We start from the raw sequence: 15,208 nt of genomic DNA, 5'->3' as shown, positions 1-15,208 counted from the left end.
AGTTTCTGCTGCATCAAAAACAAGATTTTTATTATGTTCAATGCAAATTGCAGTTAAATTCAAATTCAGGGTCAAAATTGACACAACTGACCAGTTGACATAAACGAGCTTTATGTATTCATTTGTTAATTTCTTTTTATGTAGATACAACTATAAGTTACGAAAATTGTATGTTTTTTTTTTCTTATAAGCATTCTTCAACAGAAGACACATGTGTGGAGTTTCATTCTACTCATTATAAAATGATTTTGAGACACAAATCATGCTTAAAAATAGTTATAACCCTCTGAATGCTTATTTGTACAAAAAAATATCGAAATAAAATTTTATGTATGAGGAAAAATGTTAGGAAGGAAAGAATATAACTGAAGTAGTAGACCTATTTAAGTCCATTTGGAATATAACTGAAATTAAATATGTTTTTAATATTATTTTAGTTTAAGACTTGATGTAAAGGATGAAACAAATACTGAATATTTTATTTTATGTGCTTCTTTTCTGTAAAAGCATATGCAAATTGCCCTTACACATTTTTAGGGTATCCGACTAGTTTCGACAGCTTTTTTTAAAAATATCAATATAACATTTTAAAAAAAACTAGTTTATTTGTTTTATTATGTGACAAAACTTGTAAAACTAGGGGAAAAAAATTATTATTTCCTTAAATAGCCATTGATGATGTAAAACAATTTACATCATAAATGTTTTACATTTTATAAAGTTTATATATAAGTTTCATATAAAATATTATTGTAAATTTTAAAATAATAAATAACACATTGTAAAATTAAAAGTCTTAAAATTAAAGAATATTGAATCATTTCTTGATGGCAAACTTCATAGAAATAAAAAAATTCTATTTTCTTCTGCTTTAAAATGTTAAAAAATTTTGATGAAATAAAACAAATTTTGATTTTTTTTCCTTTTAGAATTATAGTTTGTAACTAATTAACTTTAATCATAAATAAACAGTTTTATTTCAAAAGAAAAAAGTTTTTATTTAAATTAGCAATTGTTAAAAGCTATCCCTAAATTTAATACCCTTTTAACATATTCTATAAAGTTTACTTAATTTAAAAAAGTTATTAAACATTCTTGTAAGAAAGGTAAGAAATTTTTACGATTTGGGAAGAGCATAAAAATAAAGGAACATAACAAGGCATCACAAATTGAAAGCACACATCTGTGCTTTTAATTTATAGATTAATTTATAATTCAAAATATTATTAATTTAGTTCTGTTATTTAAAATTACAAACCTTTTATAAAGGTCTCATTTTATGTTATTTTTAAAGATTCCAGATCCGCATGTAAAAATTTTAGTTCTAGTTGTAATTTAAGCAGAAACGACTATTTTACATTAAAGTAGTTAAGCATAAAAAATCACATCAATTAAACACTAAGAAAAAGAATTGAACTTAAACTAAATTGTAAAAATGTAAAAAAAAAATTATGTAAGACAAATAAAACTACTCAATTATCACTCCTTAATATAATTAAATAAATCCTTAGTTTTAAATTAAGAAGTAGTTGAACTTTAAAGTTTTTCTACTTTCAGAAAACACTTATTTTAAATTCAGTTTTTTGCTAAATAAAGTCTATAAAAAAGAATAATAAAATTTGAAAGAAACTCCTTAGGAATAATAAATTAAACTAACAAGAAGTTTTATTTAATAAAATAAAAATAAAAAAATAAATAGAGGCTTTTAAAAGAAGGTTGCAATTTATTTTTCTTAAGTAATTTTGTGTTATTCAGTCTATCAGATAAATAATTAATATTCAATAAAATTGGTATAATTTAATTATTTAACTGTAAAATCTGAATTATAATATTAAATCAATAAATATACAATATTTCTATATAATTTTATTTTTGGAAATATACTTTTAAAAGTTAATGATAATTCCGGATTAATCCATAGTTTTCTCCAATTAAGAATTTACTTTTAAATTGTTATATAAAACAAGAAGAAATTTAAAGAACTTCAAGAGTATTCAAAAACTTTCTCCTGTCGACTGTGGGATGAGCGAAGGATCAAAAATAGGGGGAGGAAAAAAGAAAAATAAACATTCCACTTACCGAGACCCCGGAGAAACCGGTTTACCAAACCCGGACCGTTTGTCAGGCCCGCTCAGCTCCATACTACGAGACGAATACGAGACACTACATGAATAATAATTTTACTAATTAGACCATATTGACTAATTTGATAGTTATCCTATAAGAGCTGAAAGATGAAATCTACTCCGATCGTCTGCTAGTATCTTCCGGAAATGTGAAAAGAATCTTACGGAATCGACCGCCTCACTCACGGGTTAGTGTGTATCCTTGGGCGGATCTTTTTGCCGTGACGAGAGGTGGATTATATTTCGCTCGCTACTCCATGAATGGGCGAATTTTTTGAAGATTTTTATTTGTTTCTTTTTATGTTCCTCGTTATCAGATTTTTTTTCTCCATCTTTTCTCATAGTACTGACAGAGACGCTTTTCGAAGAACTTTTGATGAGGGATTATAGACATTTTTGTAAGTCGGGAATGCTTCAGGATTTTTTTTAATATTTTTTTTTATTCCAACTTAGGAATTAAAAGGAGAGAAAAAAATTATTCCAATTATCAAAATTAGAGTTTGTTTATTTTGGAAAATATTCTTCTAACACCCTTTTTTTTTCTTCCTAGATTCATTATTTTTTTTGTGATTATGAAATGAAAAAAGAAAAAATTACAAACCATTAATAAAAATTGTAATCAAGTTCTGAAAAGTAAAAACATATTGTTTTATGAACCCTTAAAGGTGTATAACATAAAACCTTTAAAAAAATATAGAGAAGATTATTATTCTCTCGCTATTTTATATGTATATATATATATAATTGTTTACGGATATCGTAACGTCCTCAATACCATATTCAAAATAATTTTAAAGAATTATAGGATCAAAAATTTCTTAAAAAAATTAATTTGATAAAGAAAACGCCTTTCCCGCCTTTCTTGCATGAATAGTTTTTCAAAAATCGTGATATTTACAGACAAAAAAAATTCATTCTGATAAAATAAAAAATCTTATTCTTAAAGTGAAAGTATGAAAGAACATAATAAAAAATAAAATATAAATTTGAAGCGAACCAAAGTTTTTTTTTCTTTTTTACTGGACAGTTAAATGCTTAGGTTCACTCATACAACAGGTACTTTCTTTTATGCAATACATACACACATCACCTAACGATAATGACAACAACCTAACCCCGTTTTTACCCATATCTCATTAATATCTATTTTTAAACATTTTTGATCATTGCAGCTAAATACTTCTATTTTTTCTCTCAAAACTTTGACTACGTTTTATAGATGAACGCAATAATTAAATCAAATGGTCTTTTAAAATCATAATTTTCATCAAATGTAAAAAAAAAAAAAAAAAAAAAAAAAAAAAAAAAAAAAAAAATTTACTGAATCTTATTAATATACTTTTCAACTTATTTATGTAATGTATTATGATTATTATTTTACTATGTTATTTGAAATCATTATCCAATGAAATTCAACAAAAACAGTCTCTTTTTAATGATTAATATTTATAATATTCTCGCTTTAATGAGTAATAATATAGTGATCATTTGTTATAATGAGCTCATTCGTAATATTTCAAAGAGGTCGTTTTAACGCGAGTCATCTGCACATGCGTCTGCATAAGGTATAATCTTAACTGCTTAGATTCATTTCAACAGTATAATTGTGATTGAAAAAAGGACTAAAAATTTCATAATTTCTTTTAACTTATAACTTATAATTAAAAAAAATATTAACTTTCTTTAAGAAATTATAATGTATGTTTTCTTATTCGAAATGAACAATATAACGCAACTAACAAAGTCAACTCAAACACGTTTATGTAGGAACAGTAAAAGCTGTTTTAATCTCACTTTTTCTCCCCTAAAGTTTTACACGTAACTGGGTTACTGGACTTCATTACCAAATATGCCCACTTATGAAGTGTTTCAATGTTATTTATGCTAGTTAAAAGTCGTACGTCTAAACAATAAAAGGTTTTTAAAAAACGTGTGGAAATAAATAAGGAAAAAAAAGTATTGTTATATGTATAGGAGTAAAATCTATCGCTTTTTCGTAATTATTATATTTTTTCACAGTTTGTTGTAGGAGAAAATTTTTTTTGTGTCTAAAATAACGTTCTATTAACGTAACCAAATGATGTAATAAGACTAGATCTCTTATTACTATATAACAATTTTGTGGAACTCAGAGTTAAGTATAGTGAGGATCAATTGTTGTATAAAGGGATCGGATATCGTTTAGTAGGTCTAGACAATGTCTATTTTAATGAAGTTAATTTTATTATAACTATTACATAACATCGAGGATGCTACAAAAATGTTTACTTTTGACTGAAAGAGAATTAATTTAAAATTACTAATTATATCGATATTTTTTTAAAAAATTTCATTTTTTGCGAAAATCAGGTAGCGCAAAGTTGAATTTATAATAAATGTATATAAAACCAGGGTAAAGCATTAAAAGCTAATACTAACTATATACCAATACACTAAAATATAATAATATACAAAATAAAGGCTAATCTATTATAAATAATTGAATATACAAAATTTAAACTTTCTGATGTGATGAATAACTTTTCCTATGTCGTATTTTATTTTTCTGTTTCGTGTTCGAAAATTACTGACTATGGCTGCATTATAGTGGCCAAATCAATCATTTTTATTTGTTTTGGCGTAGCCAGGGACTATTATTATTGTTGCTAGTAATAACAGTGGTCAAACAACATTTATATGTGTTTTGACCGCTATTATGTGATTTTATACGGTAATTCTTTCAAAAATTCAAATGTATTTTTTTCTTTTTATTACTTTTAGGGTGTATTTTAAAAAAAACCATTTATATTCATATTTCATGCATTTTTACTTCCTTTTTTTTACAAATGGGATATGAAAATAAATAAGCTATTTGCTCAAAGCATAAAGTTATTAAAAAGCAATTAAAGTAAAAATTTATCAGTAAAAGATTTTTCAAACGTAAAAGGAAATGTTTTTGTAGTAATCAACTCATATGCGTTTGTCAATAGATACTGGTTAGATTAGGTGTTTCCTCATCATTGATAATTAAGATAAAAATATTTTTCCCAATAATTACTGTCTTTTTTAAGCAAATATTTCGGTAAAATATTCATAAGGGATATAGACTTCTGATCATTAGTTCAAATATACTATTCTTTTATTACCCATCAAAAGCATGCTAAATACAGTGTTTCAATTCACGCGGTTGTTGCATTTAAAACTACTTACGATAAAAGTTATTAATTTTGATTGAGAAAAGATTTTGATTGAGTATGATCAAAACTAGCAGAGTATGGTAAAATTTGTCGCTTTTCTGTATCTATGGGAACATTAAAAATCTCGGTAGCTTTTATCGAAGCGCTTTGGTAATGATTTTAGAAGAATTAATATTAAAATAGGGTCTTGCGATATAAGATAAAATTGAGACAACGGTGGTAAGCTTAGGTAATGTTACCTTGGTACCTTAGAGCTGTGTTTCCAAACACCGGGCTGGCCGGCCGGTAACGGTTCTTGGGTCAAATTGGACTGAGCCACCCAAGAAAAATTAAATTATTTGGTATACTCCTGTTTGTACGACCTTTCATGGACGAGAGGGTTTACCGGGAGCTGAAAGCCGCCTCAATATCATGCACGTAATTGCATTTGATTTTGAATGCATGTTTCAGTACAATTGAATTAAAACTATTAAAATAACGCAATCTGAATTATAAACAATCAACGTCCCTCCCCCCTCAGCAGGCCGCTGTACAATTGTCAAACTTTGTCCGGTCCACGGCGATGAAAAGGTTTCGATGCACTGCCTTAGTTCATGACGTAAAAAACATTAATTTGATTAAATTTATTTTTTAGATTTGCTTTTTGTTAGTGTTGTTTGTATTTTTACTAGATGTGTGGGGAAGATTTTGAAAATTTTCTTAGAAGATTATGATTAGAAGAATTATGATTTTGAAAATTTCCAGAATTTCTAGTAAACCGTTACTATATGAACGAAAAATTAACAAATGAATAATTTCAATACTGTATATTTCTGTTTTTATACTAGAATTTTTTTATTTTTCTTGCCAGAAATGTAATTGCACTTCAGCACAGTAATTTCACCAGAATTTTTTTTCACTTTGTGATAAGCAATATTCATTATCTTTTTTTAAAGTACTGTTTGCTATACTTTTGTATCATACACTGACCTTACAAAAAGGGGTAAAAAAATTTTTTTTTCAGCCCGCTGCCCCAAAACAAAAATTCTAGAGCAAAGTTTTGTTCAAAATATTATTTCAGACATCTAGCTTCATTAAAAACTTTCATAATTGAAAAGAATACCCAAAGAAAATATTTTTTGTTCATCAATTTTACTTATTAGATAATAATTCGTGTATCTTTATATAACATGAACTATATGTGGGCGAAATAATAATGTGTTATATTGGAAAAAATTTTATTAAAATATTAATTTATATTTTAGTTTTGTGATAGATATTACATAATGTTATTATTATTATATTTTTAATTTTCTTGTTCACAAACTATTTTTATATGCAGTGATATATGTTAAAAAATGTATAATGCAAAAAATTTCGTATGACTCTTTTTTAAAAAAAAATAAAGTAATATCCTAAAATTAATGATATATGCAAGTATTACTATAGTTTTAAATTTTTATTCATTACAATCAAACAAAATATAAATGTCTTCTATAATAAAGATTTTTAAAAAAAGTTAAAAATGTGCTCAAAGGAGCTTTTTTTTCCTTCTTTGCTTTTCCTTTTTTCCTCTTTTTAATTAATATATTTTTGACTCATACTCAGAGAAATACTAGTTTTCCTACAGTTTGCTAAGTATTCTATGGTACGTAATATGCAGTGTGTTTAAATTTTAATCAAAAATTTAAATATTTTAAACAAGTAATTTATATTATATTGATACCGTCATTTCAGTTATTATTTATTGTTTCTTTACTGATAAAATACTACAACTGGTATAGTCCATCAGTCTATCCGCGTCGCATCTTCCTTAAGAACCTGTCACTCAAAATAATCTATGAATAACATCAATGCCTTTAAAATATTCCTGCAGTCCTAAATAACAATAGTACCAGATAACTGATTTTTACATTCTCCATTTACGATGTTAAATATTTGTTCTTCAAAATAAGATAAGGTTTCAATCATTAAAATCTTTTACCTGGAGTTCTCATTTCTCAAAGCTATTGTATTATGAACAACGATTATAATTCTTATAGTAAGGTAAATCAAAAGGCATTGTTTTTAACATTTAAACTTTTCTAAAAATATTTAAAATAAATTAAAATCCTCGGAATAACATGTTTTTAAGAACTCGCTGAATACATTAAATGATATAAATCATTCTCTTAAATATTTTAAAGAATTGATGATGTAATTATAGCAAGATAATATTTGCCAATATGTAATTATAAAAAAATATAATATTCATTTCAATACGATAAAGAAACTTTGTAATCCCCTTCATCGTATTTAAGTGTATATTTTTTACAAGATATTTAATTTGAAACAAAAAAGCAGAACCTAAAACTGTTGTACTAAAATAAATTTTAAGATAATTAAAAATAGCCCGAAAATCCTACTTATTATCGATCTCTTTCAAATTATTTAAAAGATTATTAAAACTAATTTTAATTTGCTTAGTAAATAAATTGGTTTAAATTAAATCAATTTGACATTTACCAAGCGGGATTTTGATAGGGATTCCTCAAATTTGTACAATAGAATCGATTATCAGAATTAATTGGGAATAAACCTACTTCGAATATTAGCAATTTCCAAATAATATACAATAATCTCGTTTTATTTGGAAAGTTATAAAATTTAGAAAGCTATTTTTTTTATCATCTAATTAACCGTTTTTCAAATTAACTCATTTAAGCCTTTTTGTTTCCAATACTTTATCATGATATTAATTAAGGCTCACAATTCAAACTATTATCGAAATATACAGCGGTAATTCATGTGATCGTGTAATTCATTCGACTTGATTGTTGCAAATGAATGACGCTTCTTTGAATCATCGATAAGCGACCCAGCGAATCAGGATATTCCTACAAATATTCAGTGACTATATTTCAAAACACAAAAATTAAAAAACATTCAACAACGTTTAAGTCAAAAACGTATGGTTGTATTGTATAATCATTGGTACGAAATTGAGTGTAGCTTCATTTACATCAATTTCAACCTTAAAAAAATACTGATATAAAATCATCATCGAGACTTATAAATTTATCTAACTTTAAAGCTTAGTAGCTTTTTTGAAGAAAAAAATAAATGAATAGCATTGGGTAGCTGCAGTAAGTAAAATATTTTTATTCACTTCTTAAAATCTAGAAATTTTTACTTTATTTCTCTTAAAACGTGTCATACTCTTATAATTACACCAACTCTTATTGAAACGAATCTTAACATGCCTGGAACCTATTATGAATATTGAAAAAAAAATGTTTTAAATTCCATATTTTTTTTCTTTTCTTTTTATAACCATCGTTGAACAGCCGACCCAATTTTATGGGTTTACAACTACTAATGTTCAACTCCGTAGCCTTGTAATTTTGAACCCGATCCAGAAGACAAGGGAACTCCTGGATCAAGTATTGGGAAAAATTTGCCTTCGTGGAGGACTTTTTGATGGAGCTAACCCGCATTTGCGTTACATGGAGAGGAAGACCACGAGAAGCTCCCGCGGTTAAACTGACGGCAAGGGAACTCTAACACATGATCCGTCTACCACTGAGGATATTTCACGTCAGCACTGTGGTCGGTACAAGCCGGATGCGGAATTTGTATTGACTGGGATTCGAACCCGGTTCGCCGCATTGGAAGGCGAACGCTCGATCCCCTGAGCCATCGCTGCTCAAATGAATATTTTGAAAATATTTTGCTGCTATATATCTATTAGTCAAACTAAAACATAACGTGAAAAGGCTGAAAAATTGCAATTGCATTCCGTTCTGCCTTATAATGTCCAGCTCACAATTTACTAACAAATGTATAGATTTACACTACATTCCTTACACCACTTTATTATACCACTAAAGTTCAAGCCCCGACATTCGTGTTTATAGGCTGCAGTGGTTTAAGCAATTCATGACATGGGACTCAGGGACAAAGTTTAAAAATTAATTAAGTATTTTCTTTTTTGTTAACATTTGAATCATCTGTCAGTGAATCTCCATCTCAAAATCCAATTGAAGTATTAAAAATAATATCCCAAAAATTCTTTTAAGTTTAAATTTTTTTTCTTCTTAATTGCGTCATAGTACGTCGTTTTAAAGTAGATTAAGTTCAAATTTTGATCATTTATAAACGAATCTCCATATCAAAACCCATTTAAAGTGTTAAAAATACTATCCCAAAGGTTCTCTTAAGTTTTAAAGTTTTTTTTCTTTTTAATTGCGTCATAGTACATAGTTTTGAAGTACATAAAAGTTAAAATTTTGTCAATTAAAATTCTTAACAAAGGAAAAATTTACTTTATTACATACATAAAACGTTTAGCAAATTTTATTAAACTTTATATTATTCTCCATTGTTTTAAAACCTAAGTTAATTAACTTTAAGTATGCTTCTGTGAATTCAATAGAGGAAAAAAATAAGCTAGCAAATTCGACATCAGATTTATTGATGATCTGTGTTATCTAACCTATTTATAATATTACAAGGAAAGCTACATGGTATCGCTTTAGTAGGAAACAAAGTTAGAAAATTGATTGAAATAAAAAAAATAATAACCGTCTTATTTTGCCATACAACCGTCGTTGAAAGATTTCTTTCTGACATCCTTAAAGATTCTGATTAAATAAAAAAAATGAGCGGCCTTAATAAAGATATGATAAATATAAAATTATATTTTATCAAACTCAGACTTGTGTAGCTGCTAGACTTATCTTTGACTCTTGACCCTTCACAAACATAAGGCTCAATGCACTATGAATAATCTCGGAGGAAGAAAATTAAATATTTGATCAATTTATCTCTCCTGCATGCTTTGATGCATCTTCATTCATAATTTTAAGCTTTCAAGGAGTATATTAACAGTAGTGGTTTTTTACAGTCTAATTCTGATATTATCAATTTTGAAAGTTGGGTTTTAGAAATGCATAAATGCGACAGTTCTTAAATGGCATCTTTTTTCACACAAAAATAGACCAATGAGCAAATATAAATTTTAAATTAATGGTTTTCATTAAAAATTGCTTCAGATTGAAGTTTTTCATTTTGTTAAATGTAATTTTTACTTGACCTCCTTAAGTAATTTCGAAAAAAAAAAGGTTTTTTAAATTAATTAACTTTTGAATATTAGTTTTAAATGTAGCTGTTTAAATGTAGCTAATTATTTCTTTTACATCAACACTTAAAAACAGAACACTTGAAATATTAAAAAGATAAAAACAGTTTTACAAAAAGTTTAAAAAATTGAAAAGAATTTGAAATCTTTTTTAAATTGTTTCTTTTTAAATTGTATTTATTATTCTTTTAAAGGAATACAAAAAATGCCATGTGTGTATATTTTTATAAATTATTTTCCAAAAAAAAATGCAGGTTTATTCTTTTGCTACCCCTAAAATCAAAGAATATAAAAAATAGAACAATTTTAGTATCATAACCAACTCGATTAGAAATGAAAAAAAAATGATTAAAATGCTTTTTTAATTTTATTAAACTTTTATTAAAGCGTTTTCATAATAAATAAAACTATTAAAAAATATTATGGATCAAAAAAAGAGAAACTAAAAGTACTTAACCAAAATCTAATGGCTAGACTGAAGATGTTTTTTTTTCTGTTATAATATTTCTCAAGGATTACTTAGTTAAAATAGAAGACTGCCAACTGCCTGAAATAGAAATACAAATTTTTTTTCATTTTCCGAGTCACTATGCAATTAACTTTTTTTTGTAAATTATTTTAGATGTTAATTTATTTTAGATATAATATGTCTTTCTTAAATTAAGTATAAATTAAATTTTATACTTAAAAGCGTAACAAAATTTAACAGATATAACTTCTATACTTTAATAAATATAGCCATGTTTTAGCAAACTTAAATTAATTCAAAATAAAACGGTTGACTTAATTATTTAGTTTGAAAATAATACGAACTTATTTTGTGAATAATTTTTGTACAGTCCGCAAAATAAAAATAAATAAAAAAAACGAACATCTTAATCACTTTTGACGGAATTAATTTTTCATGTACTACAATGCAGTCTTAATGTTTCGAAAAACTCAGCTTAAATGTGCTAAAATATTTATACAGATGATATTTTAAAAATCAGAAACAAAGTTTCGGTGAAACCAAAAACAAAATCGTACTTTCTCTGAATAACCATTCCTTTTTTTTCGATGGACTCGGGTTCACGATCTTTGAAAAATGCGGTAGTTGTAGCCGCAATTTGGAGAATATTGTCTGAATAATTTTGGCAAAAAGAATTTATGTCCCTTAATGATAATTTCACTTTTTTTTCACGCTGAATAAAACTGAATAGTCGAATTTTTAAATTTTCATTTCTCAAGAACTATTCGACCGATTTCATTCAAATTTCGTATTCTGTTTTAAAATTTTATAAATTGAAAGAAAATGAAAATTTGTAGAGATTAAAGTATTTTTGACCATTATTAAAATAAATATCAAGAAAGAATAAATAATCTTATAATTATTTATTCTTTTTTATCTCTAAATCTATTTTTTTATATCAGAGTATCTACGGATAAACAAACTAACAACTGTGAGACAAAACTTTAAACAGATTTAAAAGATATGGTGAAATTCTAAAAAAGTGAAATTAGCATTAATGAGCCCAAATGTTGGTCCAGATTACGGCTAGCCTACTTCCATATTTTGTGGATCAAGAATCCAAATCCGTGGGAAAGAAATGTATATTTACTTTTAAAAAATACGTTTTTTATTCTTGATTTCGTAATTCAAAACATCTTCTACACAGCTATTTCAATATATTTAAGATTAGACCCTCAAGTCATTAAAATTGCATTTTAGAACAGGAAAATCTAATCTTTTTATCAAAAATAAATTAAGGTTTCCGCTCTTTTACATTATATGTACAGTACATTTACAATGATTAATAATACCCATAATTTTTAAGTTAAACTTGATTATTTTTTCAATGTTTCTATTATTTTGCGATTTTATGATCATGTCATAGATTTTTGATATCATTAAGAGATCCAGGCCCTTACGAATTAAATACGCATAAAACATAAATTATTAATAAAGTCTAAAGAATTCTTTTTCTTAATTGTCAGATGAGATGATAAAGTTTACCTCGGTATTTTAAAGCTCTATTTTATTTAGATTTTACTTTATTCGAAATAATTTTTATGAGTAGTTTTCCTACTTATTTCAAAAATAGTCCATTGATTTTGTTTATTCTTTTAATCATTTCTTTTATGTTATAAAAATAATTGCTGATATTATTATAATCGCTGTAATTATGGGGAAATATATTTCACAGTTATTTTATATCTGCTTGTGAGTTATACTGAATCGAAGACAACTATTAAAACACAAATACATTTTTTATTAGGAATGAAAACGAAAATGTTTTAACTTAAAAACATGAGGTGTTAAAGTGAAAGAGCGTTAAATGTAAAATGTAAGAGTATCATTTACCGATTTCTCCCCTGAAAAGATAAATCTTAGTCTTATTTTTATTCATAGCTTACATTTATAGCTTAAAAATATACCATTTTGGCCATTTTCGACTTTTATTTATTATTTTCGTATTAACACTTTATGCGAATGATTCGAAATTGAGTGGGAACAAAAAAAATGTCCTTATATATTTGATTAAAAAAATTTTTACAGACTAATGAAAACTATGAACTTAAAAATAAATAACCTATTTTTTTCTCATGTTCATGGTTTAAATTACGTATAAAAATAATCTAGTAAAATTTTAAGTTCTGAAATCCATGGAATAAATATTTAAAACTATGATTAAATTAACATTTATAAATATCTTTACGGCTTGCTCATTTCATGATATTCATTAAATTAACTGTTATTTTTTTGCTCTCCTGTTTATAGTTCTAATTATTTACAAAACTAATCTAATAAAACTTTAAAAACTGCACTATGTGTAATAAATATTTAAAACTATGTTTAAATTAATATTTATGCATATCTTCACAGCTTTTTTATTTCATAATGCTCATTAAAATAACTATAATTTTTATGTTTGCATGTTTATGGTTCAAATAACTTTATTATGTTATAACTTATTTATGGTTCAAAAATCTAGCAAAATTGTAAAAACTGCAATATATTAAACAAATATTTAAAACTATGCTTAAATGTTCATTTTTTTCTCATGTTTATGGATCAAATTACTTATAAAATATTTAACTAAAATTATAATGAATGCAATCTATTATGATATATATGATAGGATGATATTACTAGTATTTAAAACTATATTTAATTTAACATTAATCAATGTCTTCACGGTTTTTTATATTTTATGTTTATGTCGTTATTCTTTTTTCTAGTTATTATTAAAATTAAATAATTATTATTAAAATTAAATCATTATTATTAAAATTAAATCATTATTAATAAAATTAAATAATTTTTACTAAAATTAAATAATTATTATTAAAATTAAATAATTATTATTAAAATATTTTATTAAAATAATAAAAAATATTTCCTGTAAATACTTTCAATAAAAAAATAGTTTAAAACATTTCAAATATTTCTTTTATTATTGAATTAAGCAATACGTATTTTTGTTTTGTTACCAGGCAATACTATAGAATAAAGGATGGCAATTACTATTTCTCATGCAAGAAATTTTTTAAAAAAATTTCTCGAACTTGATTTTAAAATTAAAAGGAAAATTCAAACTAAACTGTATCTATTCACTTCAAATTCTTGAATCCGTACAGAAAATTACAATTTTTATCTTCAAAAATGAACAGAGTTAATTGAGATTTAGAAAACATAGAATATTTTCAGAAAATTCCGTTTGATTAAGTAAGTGTAAAGTAATGGAAGGTAATTCACTTCAAATTCTTGAATCTGTATAGAAAATTACAATTTTTATCTTCGAAAAGGAATAGAGTTTATTGGGATTCAGAAAACATAGAATATTTTCAGAAAATTACGCTTAATTAAATAAGTGCAAAGTAATGGAAGGTAATTCACTTCAAATTCTTGAATCTGTACAGAAAATTACAACTTTTATCTTCGAAAATGAACAGAGTTAATTGGGATTTAGAAATCATAAAATATTTTCAGAAAATTACGTTTAATTAAATACGTGCAAAGTAATGGAAGGTAATTCACTTCAAATTCTTGAATCTGTACAGAAAATTGCAATTTTTATCTTTGAAAATGAACAGAGTTAATTGAGATTTAGAAAATATAAAATATTTTCAGAAAATAACGTTTAATTAAATAAGAGTAAAGTAATGGAAGGTAAATTTATCGAAAGAGGATTTGAATGAATGATTCATTCTGGAAAAATTTATCTCTTTCAAAATTTAGTAATATAGTCTTCGATAATATGTTTCAGCTCATCCCATAAAAGAAAAAGTATAAATCAATTTTTTCGCAACAAAAAGAATGTAAGAAAGTGCATTTTACTTTTTAACTATTGAATCAGTTTCAATGCATGTGAAACTGCTTTCAAGAAAAAATGATAGTATGTTTAAGTTTAAAATAATTTTCATGTTCTGTCTCGGAAATTATTTTTAATTTTGAAGAGTTAGAAAATAATTATTTGCAATTACAATACTGATATTTAAATCAATAACACAGTATACTGATTAAAATTACCTTTATCACCCTAGAAAAATGCTAATGCAACAATATTCTTGTCAAAACTATTTTGGCCATTTAAAAAATTAGAACATTAGAAAAGCAGGGAGTCGGTTGATTAAATGTTACAAAATAGTTGTATAATAACTTTGCAGTTTCCTAAAATTACACTTAAAAAATAATTTGCAATTTAAATTTGCAACATATTCTAAGCGCAGTATAGACAAGACAAATTCTTATGTTCCGAATTCTTATCAAAGTAACTAACATATTATTTATTAGATAATAGGTGAAAAATATTTAGTCATATGTCAAG

At 25.3% G+C, this 15,208-nt stretch overlaps 1 protein-coding gene across 1 annotated transcript in view; it reads right to left on the bottom strand.

The window, feature by feature from the left end:
* LOC107441250 (collagen alpha-2(IV) chain) overlaps positions 1 to 2,389 on the bottom strand; it is a 73,262-nt gene extending 70,873 nt beyond the window's left edge. The window contains exon 1 of the mRNA XM_071179644.1: positions 2,080 to 2,389. Coding sequence (XP_071035745.1) covers positions 2,080 to 2,141 — 62 coding nt within the window. The 5' untranslated portion in view covers positions 2,142 to 2,389. The remainder of the gene's footprint in view (positions 1 to 2,079) is intronic.
* Positions 2,390 to 15,208: the final 12,819 nt, after the last annotated feature.

Source organism: Parasteatoda tepidariorum, chromosome 4 (assembly GCF_043381705.1).
Source record: "Parasteatoda tepidariorum isolate YZ-2023 chromosome 4, CAS_Ptep_4.0, whole genome shotgun sequence".
NCBI classification, from domain to species: Eukaryota; Metazoa; Arthropoda; class Arachnida; order Araneae; family Theridiidae; genus Parasteatoda; species Parasteatoda tepidariorum.
Note: the sequence above shows the minus strand (reverse complement) of the source record. Positions and strands in the feature narration are given on the sequence as shown.